This window comes from Daldinia childiae, assembly GCF_008694065.1.
Source record: "Daldinia childiae strain JS-1345 chromosome Unknown Scaffold1, whole genome shotgun sequence".
NCBI classification, from domain to species: Eukaryota; Fungi; Ascomycota; class Sordariomycetes; order Xylariales; family Hypoxylaceae; genus Daldinia; species Daldinia childiae.
In genome coordinates this window covers 3,282,438-3,303,135 of record NW_022984642.1, presented here as the reverse complement: position 1 = coordinate 3,303,135, position 20,698 = coordinate 3,282,438, and the positions used below count along the sequence as shown (strand labels likewise).

Below are 20,698 nucleotides of genomic sequence, written 5' to 3'. Positions count from 1 at the left end.
GGAATGTTTGCCAGAAGCTTTTTACCTGTAAGCTCTTGGAAGCGTTTCATTTCATCCTCCCACATCCCCTGAAAATCAAATTGCCTTTTAGACATTTTCAAGACCAAATATGCTGTCCTTTTGAAGGTATAAACAAGTTGTAGAAGATTAGTAGTAGAAGTTAGAATTGGTGGGAGAGGGGGTAACACTCTGAATCAAGTATATGTCAGCCAACTACCTAGCTAGGAATAACTGAATATGATGTGGTATTGCTTGGGGTCTGTTTAGTTGCAACGATCCAACGATCCATGCATGAAACCCATATTAAAACCTAGCTAATAGACGCATGAATATACTGCTAGTTCAATATCCGGCAAAAGAGTGCTGTCTGGGATAATATTGTGATTAGAGCTGATGACGATGTCGTAGACTAGAGTCTACCACCAGCATTTATAGTACAGCCCCGGAGAGGCTATACATAAACTTCGCTGTTATCAGCCATTGCTTTGTTAAGTGCAATTTGAATCACCGGGAAGAGAGGCTCAGTGCTTAGTTTAGTTGCGATAGCCCTATTTTAGGTGATATTATTATTTATTTCGTAATACCTAGTGATTATATTTCAAAAAGCATCGTCGAACCTGTATAAGTTCTAATTGAGAGACGCAAACTAATATAAATCCAGCATCTAAGATATACCTATAGAGTTCCTCCCTTAGAATTCATAAATTTCCACCAAATTTCGGCAAATACCAATGCGTAGTAAGATCTCGAGCTGGTTTGCTTGAAGAAGTAGCATCCTTAAAATCATAAGCGTTCTCCAAGCATTCATTCAACATAGTAACTGCTTCATTAAAGTCCATAACACTCAAACGCTCCAGCTCTGGAGATTGATCTGCTTCATTTACCCAAGTTGCCATATGTCTCGTGGCTTCTGCTAGCGCTCGATCTATAAGAGCTGGTTCCACGGCCGGTGCCGATATTTCTAGGAATCTTTTGAGCCCTACGACGTCGATTTCAGATGGCGTTACGCTAGCTCTATAAGGGGTGAACTTTTTATACGAGTCGCCATTCATGCGTACAAGGGCGTATTTCACCACCCGTACTTCGGTTTTCCCTTCTATCGACAAAAGCAAGACCCAGGCTCCTTCTGAAATACCCATTAAGCTATTCCATTCTAATAGGGGGCGAACCTCAATGCCAGACATGTCTGTTAGAGACGGTGGTCCTGCGGAAAAGGCGGCCAGGCAGCCAGGTGGCTGCCAAAGATACCGTAAAAATTTAGCCGCAAATGTCTCCGCCCTGAGCAGCCCGTGTGCTAAGTAGTATGAGGTATACCAATCGATATTATAGGTTTGGCTTAGTCCAGCTGGTCGGTAGCGACGGATAAACATGTGTTGAACAGGGACCACTTCAGAGGACGGGTGATATGCGGAGGGTGGGTGACCCGGCTGAGGGAGCTCAACCCAGGGCATATCGTTCAACGATAAAGAGAATGCTGTGTTGAAAGTGATATCCATTCTCTGCAATAGGCTCGCTCTATGTATGACAAGCTTATAAAACTCCCTGTTGACCGCACAGCTATTTCGCCCTGGCTCCTGAAAGCAGTACAGGTGCTGTAAGCAAGGTAGCTTACATATTGCATTCATTATTGATACTGCATCCCTTCTTGCTACTCCCGAGCCTTGGATATTGTCGACACAAAGAATGAGAGATCTCGTATTGCTCATATCTCTCGTCTCGAATGCAAACCTAAGAGCCTCTACGGATATGCCCTTAAACCGGACTAGGTCAACATGGGCCTCCCCGGAAAAGGCAATGCCTATAATTTGTCCGGCCGAGGGCGTTCGACCAAACGGTTCTGATAAAGATAAGTATTGTTGTAATAGATCCTTTAAATTAGCTATGCGTCGAAGGATTTCCAGTATCATTTCATCATAGACATTTACGTCTACTGTTCTACTGATTAAAGCTGTGGCGTATTCATTAAAAACATCCCCATCGGGATTGTACATAATAGGCGCCACGTCTTGAAATATCCGGGTGACTTTAAGTTCCGCTCATATTAGTTGACAATCTTCAATGTGATAGGACGTCAGTAGAAACTTACAGTTTACAACTGATGGGTCTATTGGCCCCAGATACTCCAACGTCCGGGTATCTCCGATAGCATCGATGTAGCCGAATTCTGCTGCGAATTCGACGGCGGAAAAGAGGTGGTATGGTGGCCTTGCCGCAAGGTTAGGGCAACATTATACCGCCGCGCAAGTCGTTTAAATTAGTAATGTCAAAGACAACTATGTTACCCCGACGCCAAAATAGGTCGTAACATGAGGCCATAAGCGGTAGTGGCGTAGTCCTTTGCGTATAGAGATCATTTGAACGGTAGTGGCAGGCACCTAGTAGTAAACATTCTACTACGAAAGGGAATTGGTGTTGAGGATTAGCGGACCTATTCAATAAGTTAGTTGATCCTTCAGATAGGAATATTGACACCCACACTCTAAAGCCAACGCGATAGAAGTCTATAGCCATAGCCCGCTCGGTTTCAATATTGATACGATTCGCTGGGTCAGACAATATGGTCTTTATCCAAAATAATGTAGCTGATACTTCTCCGGTAGGCACTTCTAATGCATTTGTATAGGGTTGATATCGGCGGACGCCGGCGAGGGGACGGTAGACATTATCAATCATAGTGACAACCCAGAAATCTAGTGGCCTGTATCTCTCAGTCGATGGGTGGCTGTAAGCCATAGTGAGTGATCTAATGTAGAAAGAGCATAATATGCAGTGTTTTTTAGGACAATATTACTAAATAAGTGTTCTCCTAGAAGGAAAACAGGAGGGTTATTGAACAGTGAACTTGGCACTTGTATATATATATATGTGCCCCTAGGCTTGGATATAACGCTATGCAAAGGTTATTTCATTGCTATCTTATTTACTAAACTCAACCGAAATTTATACTAAATATATTGATATATCAGATAGGAGATACGCTATTAAGATACTAAGCTTTATTTGGTTGTCTGCAATTCTATCGCTCGACCATTTCGCATACTGAGTATAAAATCTAATCTTTCTGAAAACTTATTTGTTGAGACTGAACTTACGCCCTCATTTAGACTTCCGTGATTTGACGAAATTCCTTCAGGTTATCTTTATAGGAGTTTCGCATTGGGACCTTTGCGGCTTATAATAATGAGTCATTCATAATAATTACCCAAAAGCACGTGTCCTACCTCTGATAGTCATAGTTTAGGTAGGATACCTCACGAATCTCGCCTATCTTCATTTTCTATCTTTGTGGCAACTTACATGTACTAATACTATTAATTGACCTGCATAGCAAGCGCTGATTAGTTAAGGTCACTTTATATTATTTCAAGTTCTCGAATTTACAAAATTTCACGCCTCTAGCAACTAACCTGCAGCCTTGACAAGTAATTTAAGACCGTCATCTACGCAATTCTTACCAATGCCAGCCTTTTACGTTACTCTAGTTACTCTCAGTCCCATCATCTAACAAGAGCCTATGACTCAGGGTAAAGTTATAGATATTTACGAATTCTTTTCAATTGGAAGTTTTTGTAACCTTAAACATGCACACCGGAACTGGGTGACTCTTCTTTATATTAAATTTGGGATCAAATTTGTAAAATAAGAAACCTCGTGTGCCTTGACCCTACTATTAACCTAATCAGCTTAAATTTACCTGTGCCATACAAATAGAGTTGTAGAGTTGAAGTAAAAAAATGAGGTTTGTGTACTGTTCAACCTCAGCATGTGAGGAACATGCGTTAACATATAGTGGTCTTGCTCAATTATATCTAGCCTTGCGATGGTTTCTATCTTGCTTCCATTTCGAACGAAGCGAATAGCCTCCCAACAGAGGGCCGAAGCTGCCGGAGGCATAAGAAAAAGATTACTTAAATATAGTTATGCTGTAGATACTCAAAATCTAAGCCTACCTAAGCTCTTTTTAAAATATTGATTGAAAGTATTGATTAAAAGGTATGGTTGGATTGTTGGGGATTCACTGCAACTGGTGTTGTTCCAGTTTACATTAGCACAGCCACAAATAAGAGTGGAAAGGAGAAATAAACCGCCACAGTTATAACTAACGCCACACGACTTGTGAAACCGACTTTGCAAGATTAAGTTAAGGTTGAGATTTCAAGAATACCTTAACAAGTAAAAAAAAATAAAATGTTGAAATTGCCCAACATGACCAAAACCCGATGTTGGCTATTTGCTAAGTTAATTCCTAAATTGATTGCTTAGTTAATTGTCTTGCTCGAGCATTGCCTTTGCACCGTTGCAATGTAAGGCTGTGCTGATTAATTACCTCGTATATTTCGTATACCTAAGAACATACACGTATAGGTCACGGCTTGATTTCCGTCTTTGTCTAAGAGAGATGGCTGTGGTAACATGACTCGTCACCGTCTGCCCACCATGAAGACCATATCACCATTAAAGCATGAAGACCATGAGAAGAGGTGTCCAAGATGCCCCAGCTACTCGGTTAGTTTTCGGCATGGACGAATATCTTCTTTATCCATTTACATTCAGCATTAGTATATACAGTCGCTACCTATAATGATCGATGAGGGGTTGCTTATTATGAACCTTATTAAAAGGGGCTTCACTAAATTTAGGTGTAGTTAAACCAGGCCCCTTCTTATTTTCGGAATTTCTAGCTGACTTGAGAAAACATCCCCGTGGTCTTATTCAACTTCATCTATAATATTAGGTATACATATAGAAGCTAGAAACTTCGAGATCAAAACAAACTGAAACTCCAGTAAGGAGATGCAATCAGATCAAAATGAAACAGCCTCACCATGATAGCTGGAATAGCTATTTTATATCTTTTGGGCATTATTATAGTACGTGCACGTGGATGCTCGGCCACAAGATACCTCATTGCGTCGGAACGATTTCGACTCTTATAGGTAGTGTATATACAAGTGTATGTCATTTGTGGCATGCACAAATAAAGCTGTTTGACTGCTTGGCTGCTTGTGAAAGGTTAATACATATTAATATTAAGTTAAAGTTATTGGACCTTCAAATGCAATATGAATTTTGCTGCGCCCGTGCGAATAAATCGCAATGCGAGAACGAAAAAAAAAGGGTTCCCTGTCCAGCTGAGATTTCGAAGCTCAATGGATCTAAGCCTCATGCACTAAGTCGTATTTGGCATAGCCCGAAGAATATACCGATTATCTATTGGATCTAACGTTTAAACGGACGATGGGTGGGTAATGCATAGGAAACCCCAGTCTCAAACAGTCGGCACCACTATAGCGCCGACCTTCCGCGGTTGAAACCTAAAAAACCGGACGCTAGAGCTAACTTAACCTTGTTGCCGTAGGTACATTATGTACTTGTCCGTGACTCCGTGCCCTTATTTACATACATCGTAACTTCGTACAAATAATTACCTATAATATGTATGTGTGCGGAAGATGCCGGAGGGAGACATGGACCTCTTAAACAACACCACTTAGCAAAGGTATACTGCGGCATTATCACATTGATAAAACCAGAATGCGTATTAAGCTCACATGCTTATCTCCTAAATGTTTTATCCCGCTCGAGTAATGGTAGTGAGTAATAAGCAATGGGGTTAGGAGAAATATCGAGTCCGAGATTCAGGCGAGCAGATGAAGTAGGATTCTTTAGAGCAAACGTTAATCGATTTGAACTTTACTAAATCATCTTAAGCCGCTTTGCCAAGTGGATTGACGGTGGCTGTGCGCGCTAGGATTTAGTCAAGCTCAATTTCCTCCTTTTACACACATGTACGAAGTACATACATGAGCTTAGGGGCTTAAGGGCTTAAGGCTTTAAGCCCCGAGCGAGTCGCTTGTCAAGGATGGACTTCTGATACACGTATTCGACAATCTCGTAGGGGCTAACACACATTCGTTACCAAACAATTATTAGCAAAGAAACAATCTAGTTTGCATTGGTAGACGGCTAACAGTAGAAAGTTGGGACAAGTTTGAACAGCTTTTGCCGTGATCCCGTAGAGCCGACAGGGTACCGATTTAGCAAAGCGTCCTTATTCTCCCGGACTCTTCCATGTACCTTTTCTACCTTTTCTACCTTCTCCATCGCTCATCACTCATCGGTCGAACAAGTACAGCCGTCAAGGTTCTGAGACTACCTAAATGTACTCTGTATCCTATACTTCCCCATCCAATTCCCGAATATGATGTTTCTACGGTGGTAGACCTGAAACCTCAAGTACTTGAGACATAACACAAGACCTAGTGACACTGCTCGGCTGGATCTCCCAAACAAACCATATAGATCCGATGCGTTTATGCAATATACACCGTACACCACGAATGACCGTCTTGGGTCGAGTATTTGGCAAGTCAACATCTGGCGAAGGATTCATAACATCTTGTCCCTTTTCGTCTGTTTGTCGTGTTCGACATCGTCATCACCAACTGTGAGCCAAGAGCCGCCTGTAAATCTATGCGCCTATAAGCAGATAGTATTGGATCTAAGACTTCGAATGGAATTGGCGTCGTCATCACCTTTAAGATGTAGAGGGCTGCAGAAGGCTCTCTTGCAGGACATGATATGTTTTTACTGGTAACTATCATGGCGGTTGATGTTGATATGTAAGTGGATATGATATGTATGTAAGTGCCCAAGTGGTTAACTAAGTAATGTTAGCCTTTACCTAGGGACTTCCATACATTAGGTAGTGTACACTAAGAGAAGTACCTAGCGTACCTAATATACTAGCGTATATAGGTACCTAGGTACTTTATATATAATGGATGTGTGTGTATTCCTGACCTGTGATTCGTTCGGGGCAGTTAGTTTCTCGGTCTTAGGAAGTTGGGGTCCATTGGCCGACTGGCCGATATGTATGGGATATGGGGACAGACCCTTTCGCATCGCTCGCACGGATTACGCGTCCCTTCTCCTCTTTTAATCGACGGTCCCTGTCAACCTTCCGTACGGGGCCAAATACTTGCCAAGTACGTACCAAGCCACATACAAGGGAACTTAAGGATGCCCCTCCTAAAAGAAACTTTCCAAGAACTGACCACCTACATGTAAGGTAACTTGGTAGCTGTCACCCCCAAACCATCTTTTAGACAACCATGTCCCAGGCACCCATATTATCCAAATTTCCCTCCTAATCCGCGTTCCCTGCCATTTCTTCATTTCTTTTCATACCATTTCTATTCTTTGCCCACAGTATATCGAAATACCAACATTTCACATCAACTACTCAATACTCAATACCCAACCAACAATACCCAACAATACCCAATACTTTATTTACGAATCGAAGCCACTATTACCCAGCGAATAAGACATACTTATAATATAGACTTGATAAACGTTTATCTTCGAACCAGACTTAAGTAAATTCGCTTCTCAGCGCTGTTATGTCGGGTTCAAGCCTGTCTTCGTCGAGCCCCACGGGCATGGGCGACCCTCTCGAGCTTTTCGACTTTCACGAGTACGACGCAAACCAATACCAATCTGCTTCGACCTTAACTTCTCCAGGAGCTACCAAAGCCCAATTCACCATAAATTCAGCGACAGTAACAACACCAAGCACCCTGCCAACCACGCAGACATTATCGGGTCCTAGTCACCAGTACGATCAGTACAAGCAACAGACACCTTTTGTTCCCGGAGCCCTCTCCAGTACGATCGCCATCAATAATAGTAGCCAACTCTCCGGTTATGCTATAGACTACATGCCTTCAGAGATCAGCTCACACGAAGACACATTCGACTTCAACACTGTACCGTCGCGAAATATGAGCACCACTGATATGGATCTCGATTTCGAACCCCAGGCCGATGCCTCGTTTTTCTTCTCAGATACGACTATTGACCCTAACGCAATTGGAGGAGAGTCTCAAGCAATGATGTCGCCAACTGTTCCAAGCCAGACGAGCAATGTCGGAAGGATGTATCCTGGTATGCATCAGCAGGCTGCATTAGCAAAGGCGCAAGCACAGCAGAGGCAGCAGCAGCATCTTATCCAACAGAGACAGAATCAACAAGTAAAGCATCATAGACCAAAGCCTCCTTTGCCAAAGACTCCTATGCCTTCGGATCCGATTGTAGAACAGAAGATAACTCAGCTTCTTAATTCCATGAGGTCGAAAGCTGGTGCTAGCCCTGGCGATTCAAGCGATAACTCTACTCTCTCTCCAATTGCCGAGGCCCAAAAAAGAAGAAGATGATATGGATGAAGATGAAAGACTGCTTGCGAGTGAGGAAGGAAAGAAACTTAGCAGCAAAGAAAGGCGTCAATTACGCAACAAAGTTTCGGCTCGGGCCTTTCGGTCAAGAAGAAAAGGTAATATATCTATAATCCGCTCTAGTGTAGTATTTTGCTAATAGTATAACAGAGTACATTACTCAACTCGAAGGCTGAGATTGCCAACAAGGTAACTGAGACGGTGACCTACGTGCTCAAATCGGGCTTTGATCGATGAGAACAAGCGTCTGCAGACCTCAGTCGGATGTTACTTGCATCGCCATCGTTTTCTAATTTCCTAGACAATCTGAGTTCCAACCCTGGTTCAGTCTCTCAACAACAACAGCCACAGCAACAACAACGACAGCAGCAGCCACAACACGAGCAGCGACAGCTTGAGGCTCAAGTTCCTAAAGATGTTAACCCCTTCATTCCGGGTCAACAGAATCATCAGCATCAACAAATAGGGATGGTTATGATGCCCGAGCAAACAATGGACTTTTCTATGCTAAACTCCGACTTCAATTATCTACCTAGAGTTTATGCTGTCTTGGAAACACCGGAGATGCCCATTATTGACACGGAAGCTTTGGCGGGCAAGGGATCGAGTTTTGTAGAATCCTTTTCAGCAGATGCCGAGAAGAGCGGAGCTCCCGTCCTAGAGTCACCCATTGAAGTTCCAGAACTGGCTGAGACTTCTACCGAGCCGGAAGTATCCGATTACTCGGTTGCAGACCTTGATGGAGACATTTATGATGACGATGATATGACTACTTCGTCGTCGAAACCTGTGGAGTTGAATACGGATAATCTCACTGCCGTAGACATCTTCGGCGGTATCGAACCTGAGAAAGCATTCGCCAGGTATGAGCTTATTGACTTTTCAGATGAAGATACTGTCGCCATCATGGCTGCAAGACGGGTGGAGCGTCTCGCGGCTAGCCTTGAGCCTGTCCTGGCTCGGTTAGATATGCTTAGCATTGGATTATAGTTATACCAGTATACCATGTTGTATTTCATTTAAGTGTTTGCGGTATAGTAAGCTCGACTTATATGGCGTTCTGGAAAGTTTACAATAGGTGAAAAGGAGGGGTTCGAGTGGATTAACATCACTTATCATTGCGTGCAATTGAGTTTTACTTTGTTTTATTAAGGTTAGCTTTTAGGAGAGCATGGTTATTGATGAAGCGCTTCGGAAGAGCAGGCGTAGCTTATGAGAAACAAGGGTAGGGGGAGGGAGGGTAATACCTAGGTAGATAGTGTTTTTCGTATCATAATACGAAAAACAAAAATAAAAAATAAGATTAACATAATGAACATCTACGTTTAATATCATATGTGATCTAATCGTTTCAATATATATAATAGCTTTAAGCATGTTTAGATTTACATATTAAAGCGATTGGGTTGCATATGATATTAAAGTGTAGATGTCGATTGGTTTTATAAGTCGGCAATTACATGTAATCACATGGCGATACCCCGGGGGTCAGGGTATGTTGATTTCCAATCTTACTTGAGAGAAAAAAAGAATCCATAACTCGGAAATATTATATTTCTAACCAGATTCTATTTAGAATTGTCATTGTCATCGTATCACAAGTTTCATCGCCGTCCATAAGTACCTCACAATGTAAGTTTCGGTCCCGCGTGTTTACAAGCTGATATTATGAGATTATCTTAAGTCCTTTTTAACTAACTAAACATATTTATATGCAAGATTATCATACATCGGCACATATACTAATATCACGTCACTTTCTTATATATATATCTCATTTTATTATTATTTTATTATTATAAAAAAGAGGCACCAAAAAAACCAACCAAACGAAACGAAACAAAACAAAAGCAGCGGCGGCGAGATAAGGTGTGCCACGGCATACCATACCATACCATACAGGCTTTTACCGATTGGCTCGCACGAATGCTGAGTAAAACGTTTATTATATCCGAAAGGCTGCTTACAAAGAATAGTAAGTAAGGTATGTAAGTAATACATGACATGGAATCCTCCAGCGCCACCCCTCCATCCCCCCCTCCTTCTCTTCCTAAAGCCAAGATCTAGCCTGTTTTTTTTGGGGGGGGTTATTTTTTTTTTTTTCAAAAAAATCATTAACTTGTATGCCGTTGGGGGTTACACTGCTTTACACGCCGAGGAGTAGCATTCGCTGGTCACGTAGCACATGGGAAGTTCCCTCGCTCGCGCAGCTGGGTAAGGCTCGGGTTTGAGGGCAGAGCGTTTTTTTTTTTTCTTTTTTTTTTTTTCCTTGCCGTGCATTTTGCGGTGAGCCGCTGCATCATCATCATCAAAGCCGTTTGTATAAATGGCCTTGTTCCCGGAATGATACCGGGAATTGCGCATGCTGGCTGGTAGATATGACGGCGGCGGCGTCTTCTATAGTCCGGTGCGAGACATCGTGCCGTTCTAGATTACGAGTCAGGAATTCCTTTTTTTTTTTTTTTTTTTTATCTTGCTGACTTGGCGAATAATTGTGTTATCGGTGGTATGTAAATTCAGACCAAACAATAACACATCGTGCATATATACTTACACTTCCTTCTTGTACTACTATAGTAGGGCTCATTCCATGTCGAGGCTAGCTGAGCCGTGAACCAGCTTATGTGGTAAATTATAATTTTTTTATTTTTCCTTTCTTCCTTTTCATTCTAATAGGGGTTATGAATCAAATGTTTTTGAAACATAATCGTCCCACGTCGCCATTTCGGATTTTAGAAATATTAGAAAATTTTATAGATGCGCTGTTCTTTTTTAAAGCCAAATCAACTTGTCAACATGTGTGAGATGGTGTTACCAATAAAGAAGGATTGCCCGACATAGCCCAGTCCTGATTAGTTTAGTTGCGAGATACCTAGCAAGACGATTGATCCGTTCGCTCCATCGATTATAGATCTAGGACCTTTATCTGCTTATGGATGGGATGAATGGATCGATTTCTTCAGCTTTCACCCCCCTCCCCCTCCCCCCCCATTCCCCTTTCCCCCTGGACTACCCGTTAAAAGACATGGTAGTCGGTCCGCCACTTCCGACCTCTCGGGAACCGAAAGAGTGACATCAGCACAATGAGGATCGCGCGAGCGGAGTTATCTTAGTTCGCTATACCGTTATGCCGATGTATACTATCTCCATCGCGAAAGCGATCTGAAGAAAAGAAGAAGAAAAAAAAAATACCAGTAAGCCCCTTTTTTTTTTACTTTTAGTACGAAATGACGGCATTTGATATGCGGCTCACCCCCGCCTCTCATTATTGCCGACGCCCAGCCCGACATCGAATTGTAGCTTTATATACGTGGGATAGTCTCTCTTCCGAGGGTTTACCGCTGGCCCTGTTTCGCTCCTTTATTAGACAAATCCCCTACCCTGGGCATAATATCTCGTAGTCAAGCAAAAAAAAAAAAAGGTAGTAAGAGATGTCGATGCCGAACAGACCCTCAGACGTTTCGTTTACGAGCCCCGTGGTTGGTGCTAGGGATGACCCATCCAGAGAGATGGTCGAGACGAGTTGGTTAAGATACGCAACTGATACGGAAGACTCGGACGGCACGATTCAGGCCCCCCCTCGAGAATACGAAGAGTATGTTGAAGATAGCCGGCATGAAGAGCCGCACCGGAGCGGCCGGGTTCTGGGATCCGAGGATGGATAAGGTCCGGCGAGAGGTGGTCACCAACTGGCTTCGGACATGTTAGTTTAGCCTAGCTTTTGGCGGGAGACTTGAATATTAGGCTTACCATGCTGTCTAGTATTGATGCTCATGACCTTCATCTTAGCGGTGTTGTCTATGTACTGGGGAGTTCTCACGCACATCGACGGGAACCTCCACAAGTTAGTAATTTACGTGGTCGACTTCGACGGGCAGGTGGCGCCGTACGACGACGTGACGCCGCTCGTAGGACCGACAGTAACGGAGGTCGCGCAGCAGGTTATAGACGGTGAGGCGGAAGTTGGGGTACACCATCGTGTCACCCGACGAGTTCGGCTACGATCCGATTGCTGTGCGGCAGGCCGTGTACGACTGGCATTGCTGGGCGGCTATTATCGTCAACCCGAATGCCACCGCCTTGTTACAGGAGGCTGTCGCAACGGGAAACTCGTCCTACGATCCCACGGGTGCTATCCAGTTCATCACTCAGTCCGCGAGACAGGAGACTACCACCATCAATTATATCGTTCCACTGATGAATGCCCTCGCTGCTCAGTTTGCAGCAAGGTTCGGCCCGACGTGGACTCAAAGTGTTATGTCGAATTCCTCGCTCGATAGGGATGTGATTGCTCAAGCACCCGCGGCCCTGAGTCCAGGTGTCACTCCCTTGTCCATCGACTTGCGACCTTTTGGTCCTGCTACCGCTACACCGACGGTCAGCATCGGTCTGATTTACCTCATCATCGTCGCATTCTTCTCCTTTGCCTTTTTCCTACCCATCCACATGGTATGTCTATAAATAACTGTTACTCACCGACCGAATTGTCGCGGGACGAATCGGGCCGGTTCTCGTTACAGCTCCCTCCCGTTAGGTGTACACACCTAGGCTAACAGCACGTCTCTTTAGCAATTCATCATTCCCAAGGGGCACCCTCCACTTCGCTTCTGGCAGCTCATAGTCTGGCGGATTTGCGCGACGATAACGACGTACTTTTTGGTGTCGCTCATATACTCGTTCGTGTCCCTCGCTTTTCAAATCCCTTTTACAAATCCGCCGGCGTCGCCTACCGAGCCGGCGATTAATCCTACGGCGTACGGCCGAGGTTCATTTGCCGTTTATTGGATGGTAAACTTCATCGGGATGTGTGCGCTAGGCCTCGCCTGTGAGAACATGGGTATAATCATCGGTCAGCCTTGGACAGCCGGCTGGCTCATCTTTGTAAGTACCGCCGAAGTTTCCCCCTTTTTTTGCGTTCCACGGATTATCTCGTCCTCAAGTTTGTTGTTGCGCTCGTGGGACGTTGATTCCCACCAGTCAACCTCACAATCTACCTATTATATAACTCCCGAGAATCTACCCGAAGTTTGAGGAGGCGGAAAAGAAAGGAAGAAAGAAAACTTGCTAACTTGCGCGCAGTGGGTCATCACCAACGTGTCAACAGCCTTCTACGCGATCGAGCTAGCACCGGGATTCTTCCGCTGGGGTTACGCCTGGCCCTTGCATCACGTCGTGCAAGCAAGTCGGTCAATTCTGTTTGACCTACACTCGGAGATCGGATTGAACTTCGGGGTGCTGTTTGCGTGGGTCGCCATCAACATTGCGCTGTTCCCTATCTGCTGCTACATCGGACGGTGGAGGCAGGAGAATGGGCAGCGGAACGGCGAGAGGGCCGCCGAGTCGTATACCGTATACGATGCCCGGGCCGAGGGCCAAAAGAAGGTCGTTCCGAAGGAGAAGGGTGCGTTACCGCCGGTCAGGAAGCGGGGGTTTATGAGAGGTGTATAAATTAGGTATCTAATTTAAGGAATATTGGAGAAGCACATAATATTGGGATGGATGGATGTATGTATGGTATGTGTTGCATTTCGAGCATAGCTAGCGGGCGTTGGATAGACAAGAAGCATGAACCAGAATAGAATAGAATTAACATTAATTAAGAATTTTGAAACCTGCGAGAGATCATATAGCCGGTATCTGTGCAGGTGGTTTTTTATATTTATGCTTTAGATTAGGTATTAACATTGAATTAAGCATTTGTTTTTTTCGCAAAATCTACCTCTTAATGAAACGGGGAATGTGACTAATATGTACAGGAAGTACAAAACTGACATGTATTCATTTAGGAGGGTAGGTAGGTGGTCATTTATCCTGTCTGTCCGATTTAAGCCGTTCGACAGCCCCAACGGTGTTCCGTAGCGTAGGCTCTAATGAACGCCCAGATGACTTCACGGGCTGCAGGGCTGGAATAGCGCAAAGTGACAATAGTGTGAAGTTTATCGCTTCGTGTTGCCCTTTTTAGGTTATTATTTGAAAATAAAGTCCATGTTTGGGGTCATGTTTCTGAGATACTAAATGAGTCTAGGTTTAGTTTTTGTTCGTAGCTCTCATATCTCATAGAGGGGGGTGGGTAGCATGGTTATGAGTCCGCGATAACGAGTCCGTGGTAATGGAATGCCCTAGATATAAAAAGTAAAATGAAAGTGCTTTGATATAACTATGTCAAGCATATTCTAATGACTCACGGGTTACGAAGGTATGACTGTATGATGTTAAAGCGATTGATCAAGTCTGATATTTAAGTCAAAAGAGTTGGTATAAGCAGGGCCTATGATCGCAATCTATTAAGCTTCACATCATTTGCTCAGTGTTATGCCAAGAACTATATAGATGACAATACATATGAGCTTTAGTTATATGCACTGAGCCTGGCTTATCCATCGGAGGAAATCATATAAATACTCATTCAAGTTTATAGGAAGACCCGATTGCGACATGATAAGATTGATGTAAGTGTATGAGTATCATTTTCGCAAGTCTTTATAATTTCCATAGCAACCTGATTTCTATGCTTGGCTCTTAGGTATATTAGGTATATTTCCTATGTCGCTAAACGTAAACACCTTATCTCAATTACCACTTTAAATCATGTCGAAGTCCGCCCTAAAGGATAGAAATATCAACTTCTAAGTGAACTAATACCAATAGTAACGAATCGCAATTAAATTACCCTATAAAGCTACCATGCGGGTCTATGAACTAGGTAGGTAATCGGCTATCCTGCGGCTTCGGCCCCTCACACCAGTATAGAAAGGCTTATCGTCTAGTCGGACCACTCCTTCGGCTGCCCCGCAGAGGTATCATAGAAGAGCTCGGTATTATATAGGTTAGGTAGGTTAGGTTAGGTAGTTATTATAAATAATAATCCGTCTCGTATCTTTGAACCAAGAGTAGCCTAATAGTAATTTATAGCTTATATGAGGAAATATTATATTATACACGCCACTCATCTATAACATACATACTACATTAGGTACCTAACCTAGTCTTTAAAGTGATGCAGTCCCAAAAGATAACCTTGCCAGTGGCCAACCCCTGCGTGTCATTCTGGCAGCAGACTACACGTTCGTTCCCCTACTTACACGTCAATCAGAACGAACCAGTTCCAGAAGGGTCTAAATACGCCATTATCGGCTCGGGCATCTCCGGTGCTCTAACTGCCTACGAGTTAATCCAGGGGGGCGTGCCGGCAGGGGATATAGTAATTTTCGAGGCGAGAGAAGCCGCCAGCGGAGCGAGTTCGAGGAATGCAGGACATGTGCGCCCAGGTCAGCTAAATATTATTATCATGGGTCTAACCTAGGTTAGATACATAATATAATTCACATTGCTAAACTACCTACCTACCGTGTATATAGACGCCTTCCGTGGATTCCAAGTCTACAAGCAGCTGCACGGCCGAGACCAAGCGCTCAAGATAATCGCCAACGAGAAGCTCGTCTTCCACCGGATCAAGGACTTCGTAGAGGAGCACGGGGTCCGGTGCGACTTCAACCCGACGACGACGTTTGACGTGTGCATGACGCGGGAGTTTGCCGATTTCAACGCCCGCAGTTTCAAAGAGTATCAAGAGGCCGGAGGCGACGTCTCCCACATCAAGTTCTACGAAGGGGAGGAAGCGCGGAAAGCGACCCGCGTGCAGAAAGCATTTGCTGCTTACGAGTGGCCGGCTGGCTCGAGTCATCCGGCGAAGCTGGCCCAGTGGCTTCTTTCGCAGTCGATAGGCAAGGGTGTCCGGTTGTTTACTCATTGTCCGGTTACTTCAGTAGCCAAGTCAGCCTCTTCGACTGGTGACCAGGTCTCTTGGGACATACTCACACCTCGAGGCACGACGAAAGCCTCTACGGTAGTCCACTGCACAAATGCCTTCGCGCCTCACCTCCTGCCCCAGCTCTCGAAGTTCATCACCCCTAACCGCGCTCAAGCACACGCCTTCGTGCCTCCGCCTTCGCTTAGCTCGTCCAGCATCCTCCCCAGCACCATGTCCCTGCGACACTCGCTCAAGCACTTCTACTCCGTAGCCCAGCGGCGACCGGACGGGATCATAATCCTCGGCTCCCCGATCGCGAACCCGAACATCAGCCCGGCGGCGGCGACCAGCCGTCTAGTCCCCGACGATAGCATCTTCAACGAGGAGGTGCGCGACGACGCCGTCAGCAATTTCGAGACTTGTTTCCCGGACTGCGAGAAAGCGAGGCTGAGCCACGGGGAGGGACTGCTGCATACGTGGACCGGTATCATTGGGATGACGACGGACTCGGTTCCGTTCGTGGGTAAGATAGAGAGTCTGCCGGGACAGTGGGTTTGTGCTGGGTTTAATGGCCACGGTAAGAATAACAGTCAAGTCGCTTTAATTTGATAAATATCTTCATAACTAATATGTGCTCCTATTCAGGTATGGCGAGGATATTCACTTGCGCACCGGGTATCGCAAAGTTGATACTCGGAGGCTCGTGGAATGACACTGGGTTACCCGAGTGCTTCGAAATAACCGAGGAACGTCTGGAAAGGCTTCAAAAGGGAGTCTCCGGGTCCGTATTTTGAGCCAGTGGTACAACTATATCGCCTCAAAAGTATATATATCAAACTATAGACTATTATTTATCTAGCTATGATATTATCTATAAAATTTCCACATTTCCTTTTTGGAAATTATATCAATAAAGGCGACTAGCTAACGTAAAACAAGTGCAATTGGACACTACCTATCTATCTTTTAATATTAACGCAAAATAGCAACAGTTGCAACAACAATCAGTATACACCGACAGTCCAGATAAACAAAATACCCCAGAGCTAAACCAGATCTAGCAGTAAGGTAATGGGTTCGAATCGTAAGACATCGCACGTAAAAACAGCTACCTATTTTAGAGACGGCCAAAAAAAAAGAGCACGTATAGAAAGTAGTCTGGGCCTGATACCATTGGGATCCGACAGGTCGCAAGAAAAAGCGACGTGCGAGTTAGATAAGGCCGTGGCGAGGTGTCAAAATCATCGGTTTCGACGTACAAAAAGAATTGGGAAGTGTCGTATAATTAGGAATATATCTGCACGATACATAGATGTGGGTGCCCCCCCTTTTTGCCACATGGTTAAACATTTTATTATCTAACTACCTAAGAATAATATAGGGGGGGGGGCGAACTTGTATTATCAATTTAAGATTATCTCGGGTACTATTCTATGGTTCTCTATAGTGGCCGCGCAGTATAAGATAGTGAGATATATAGCCAATCTCAACGGTATAATCAACTTGGTATCTCTAACAGCATCCTTTAAACAGCAGACTCATCCTGTTTCCGTATCCGTGGTCCTCTAGCAAACGAGATCTGTCTAAACCGCATAGCCCCATCCCCAACTTCACCTTCACGCTCCGAATCAGTCGTAGTCTCCCTGTCCTTGCCCACATGAGTATAAGCTAGACTCGGCGTGGGCACGTGCTTGGGCAAACCCAGGCCGGACACGGAGCTAGAAGGGATAGGGGTCCGGATTTGAGATCTATTGAGATTGATATCGAAGCTGGACACCCTCATAGGCCCAGTTCCCGACCTAGACCGCACGGCCTGGTTCTTCCCGAGGATCGTGCTGTTAGAGGTACTCCCGGCGCCGCTCCGGCTAAGCACGCTGAAGAAGTCCTGCGCGAAAGTAGTCTCGAGATCGCGAGGACGGCCGTCGGTAGTCCAGTAACGCTCGTCGCTAAGATCGGTGCTAAGATGGCGGCGGAAATACCGGTCCTGGTTAACCCACCACGCACGCCACCCGCCGACGATTAACAGCGTAAGGGGGATCGTGAAAGCCCAATAGATCCAGAAGGAGGGCATGACTATGGGATGCGGCCAGCCCTGAGGCGCGTCCTCCGATATAGCCGGGTCGCCTGCCGTGCCTGTCTCCCAGTTAAACATGGACACGCCGAATAATGTACCGATGTATTCGCCCGGTAGGAAGAGGGCGGTGATCACGGCCAACGCCTTCATCGAAGAGCTGTCCCTTGTCGACGCTACTGCCATACGCGCATTGAGGTTGTTATCCTCCTGCGCCATCTTCGAGTAGATAATATCGATCTGTGCCCGGCAGCGTAGTTCTGACATACGTCGATCTGTCTCGAGTGAAGTGCAGAGCCGCCACGTGCAGTCCAGATACTGTCTGATCTCATGCCAGTGGACGGTAAGTTCGTCATCCATTTCGTCGGCCTCATCTCTCTTAAGTTCCCCTCTTGCCACTGCCTGAACCCTCAATTCCTTTATGCGCATGTCTAGCTCGTCACCAGCTTGGATGATGAGTTTCAACGCACGTTCCATCCACCTCAGCGTGTCGAGTAACTGAATGGCTCCTTTGAGCACATCGTGGGCTTCTTTCATCAAGTGAATTGTCTGCGGCGGCACGTAGTCGGGATCGTAGTAACTAGCTACCTCTGGTGCAGTTGAAGGCGTAACGTTACGAGAGAACTCGTGGCTTCGTCGTGCACCTCCGACCTTGGACTCGACCATCTCCTTAAGATTTGATGAGAAGCGTTTCAAAGGCTTGAAATGCTGCTGCTTCTCTCCTTGGTGATTCCGCCACCAAGCTTCAGCGTTAGCCCGCCCTATTGTGCCCGTCACCGCATCGACGTGCGCCTCAAGCTCCAGCACTTCGGCATTGTTAGCGTTCACCGCCTCCTCAGTGCGAAATAGCTGTACTTGTAAGAGGACGACTGGCAATACGAGCGGGTGAGACCATCGTGCCCTACAAGAATCCAGGCGGCGCTCGTATTCATCCAACGCATCTTCGGCATGCCACCTTGTATCAAAAGACCGCCGTATGAGAGCGGTTGTCGTCCTGGTCTTCAGTCTGTACGCCATTGAGAGGAAGTCGTATGGCGGCTGTGGACTAGAGGAGAAACTTAGGATTAAATCTTGATGTATGTTAGTGCAATTTACGGAGTACACCAAGAAGAAAAAAAGGGTATAGCTTTATCCAGCCATATTAAGTAAGAGTTGTGGTGCTGTTATTCACTTACACATTGTCTCCCTTCTTGAGTCCCAGAACGACGATTCAAGGGTTACCCGTTGCAGGGTAGGCAAGGTGCCAGAATGCAACCCTAAAGATTCATAATCATCCACGGTGAGATGCAACCCATCAACTGTACTATTCGTGTTGTGTTGCTCCTCTTCCTGGCGAGCACGTCGGTGGGCAATTCTATTATAAATTCTAATTAGCCTTTGTCTTTATGAAAAGCTCATGCTCCAAGTAAAATCCGATGATTCGAACTTTGGGACTGGAAAGGGTTTAAAAAAAAAAAAAGAAAAAAGGGAAAGCCACGTATACTCACACTTGTCGCACTCTTCCCTGAAGCAAACTTTTTCCCTTAGGCACAGGAGTGAAATTTCCCTGCGTGTGAACTCCACTCAATCAGCCTACATTCTTTTATTGCTTGGATGACCGCACTCTATGTCCAAGGTACGGGTACGGGTAGCTAGCTCAACTGTCTCTAAAAGATAAGAAATGCAGTATTGTCGTAGCCATATATCATATCTCTCTCACCTCGTAATCTAATCCATGTCCATGTCTAACCGCATCTCGAAACATCCGTAGTGCGACCTCTCCTTCGGACATGATGCTTGGGGAGCGGGTCTCTTCATTTTCTTCACCGGGCCGGAAGACAGCATATTCGTGGTACGAAACGCGAGTCTCTTGGCCTGTTGGTAGGAGAATATCGCGGACGAGTTCGCGGAGGTCGAAGTTGAAGAGGTTTAGTTCATCGAGTCGGGGCCGTTGGTACTGTTTTCCCGGACTGTATGTAGCCGAAGAAAGGGCACCCATTCCGGGAACTAAGCTGCCGCGCCGGGTGCTAGATACCGTGCGGCGGGAACTTTCCTGCCGACTCGGAGGCCCGGCTACGGCGGCAGCTTGATGGCGGGACTCGCTAAGAGCCGTGTCCAGCTCGTCGAGGTTGTAATCTGTATTCATTATCGCTCACCGCAATCAATTGTGTATGGTACGTAATTCATGCCCGCTATTCTCGAAACGCTAGAAAAAAAACGCCAAATAAATCTAGATGTAAATAGAATCGTTAATAAAAGCATAAGACAAATTAGAGCATCTCAAACTATAGCCGTCTTATATAATAGCATAGTTAATTTGAATGACATAAGTTCTTTTGGTAGAGTCCTTCGTCCTTCTAACTGGAGAATGAATGTCACCGCCAAGGGTTTAGGGGGCTGTGTGCAATAAATAGCTGTCACGATGTGGAGTTGCGGTCCATTTTTTCCAGTCATAACCCTGTCGAACAACTAATCAAACGATCTTGTGGACGGTTTCTAGGGTATATATCAAGGCACTTAAGCTCGTACTGAATTTTGTCGGGACATCGTAACGTAGTGCAATAACAATAAAACAACGATGGCTCTTAAGGGAATGAGATCTAAAGCTAAGAAAAAGCCGAGATACAAGTAAGGGGTTAATCGATACCTACCTAATGCTAG

The 20,698-nt window shown here is 45.2% G+C and overlaps 5 protein-coding genes across 5 annotated transcripts; 4 read left to right on the top strand and 1 right to left on the bottom strand.

Annotated features, from left to right (window-relative positions):
• Positions 1–7,406: 7,406 nt before the first annotated feature.
• GL218_00865 (putative bZIP transcription factor) lies at positions 7,407–8,219 on the top strand (the record flags this gene model as incomplete). The annotated part of the gene is made up of 1 exon (XM_033577312.1): positions 7,407–8,219. One exon carries the CDS (start codon positions 7,407–7,409, stop codon positions 8,217–8,219), a length of 813 nt encoding a protein of 270 aa, XP_033442263.1.
• Positions 8,220–8,501: 282 nt separating this feature from the next.
• Positions 8,502–9,227, top strand: GL218_00864 (putative bzip transcription factor protein; the record flags this gene model as incomplete). The annotated part of the gene is made up of 1 exon (XM_033577311.1): positions 8,502–9,227. The coding sequence occupies one exon, from the start codon at positions 8,502–8,504 to the stop codon at positions 9,225–9,227; it is 726 nt and encodes a 241-aa protein (XP_033441870.1).
• Positions 9,228–11,834: 2,607 nt separating this feature from the next.
• Positions 11,835–13,685, top strand: GL218_00863 (Nitrosoguanidine resistance protein SNG1; the record flags this gene model as incomplete). Its single annotated transcript, XM_033577310.1, has 5 exons — positions 11,835–11,940; positions 12,000–12,205; positions 12,261–12,686; positions 12,807–13,118; positions 13,317–13,685. The coding sequence occupies 5 exons, from the start codon at positions 11,835–11,837 to the stop codon at positions 13,683–13,685; spliced, it is 1,419 nt and encodes a 472-aa protein (XP_033442257.1).
• Positions 13,686–15,234: 1,549 nt separating this feature from the next.
• Positions 15,235–16,781, top strand: GL218_00862 (putative oxidoreductase OrdL; the record flags this gene model as incomplete). The annotated part of the gene is made up of 3 exons (XM_033577309.1): positions 15,235–15,505; positions 15,596–16,564; positions 16,633–16,781. 3 exons carry the CDS (start codon positions 15,235–15,237, stop codon positions 16,779–16,781), a joined length of 1,389 nt encoding a protein of 462 aa, XP_033442256.1.
• A 731-nt stretch (positions 16,782–17,512) lies between these two features.
• On the bottom strand, positions 17,513–20,183 carry GL218_00861 (uncharacterized protein; the record flags this gene model as incomplete). The annotated part of the gene is made up of 2 exons (XM_033577308.1): positions 17,513–19,096; positions 19,758–20,183. The coding sequence occupies 2 exons, from the start codon at positions 20,181–20,183 to the stop codon at positions 17,513–17,515; spliced, it is 2,010 nt and encodes a 669-aa protein (XP_033442259.1).
• Between the last annotated feature and the right edge of the window lie 515 nt (positions 20,184–20,698).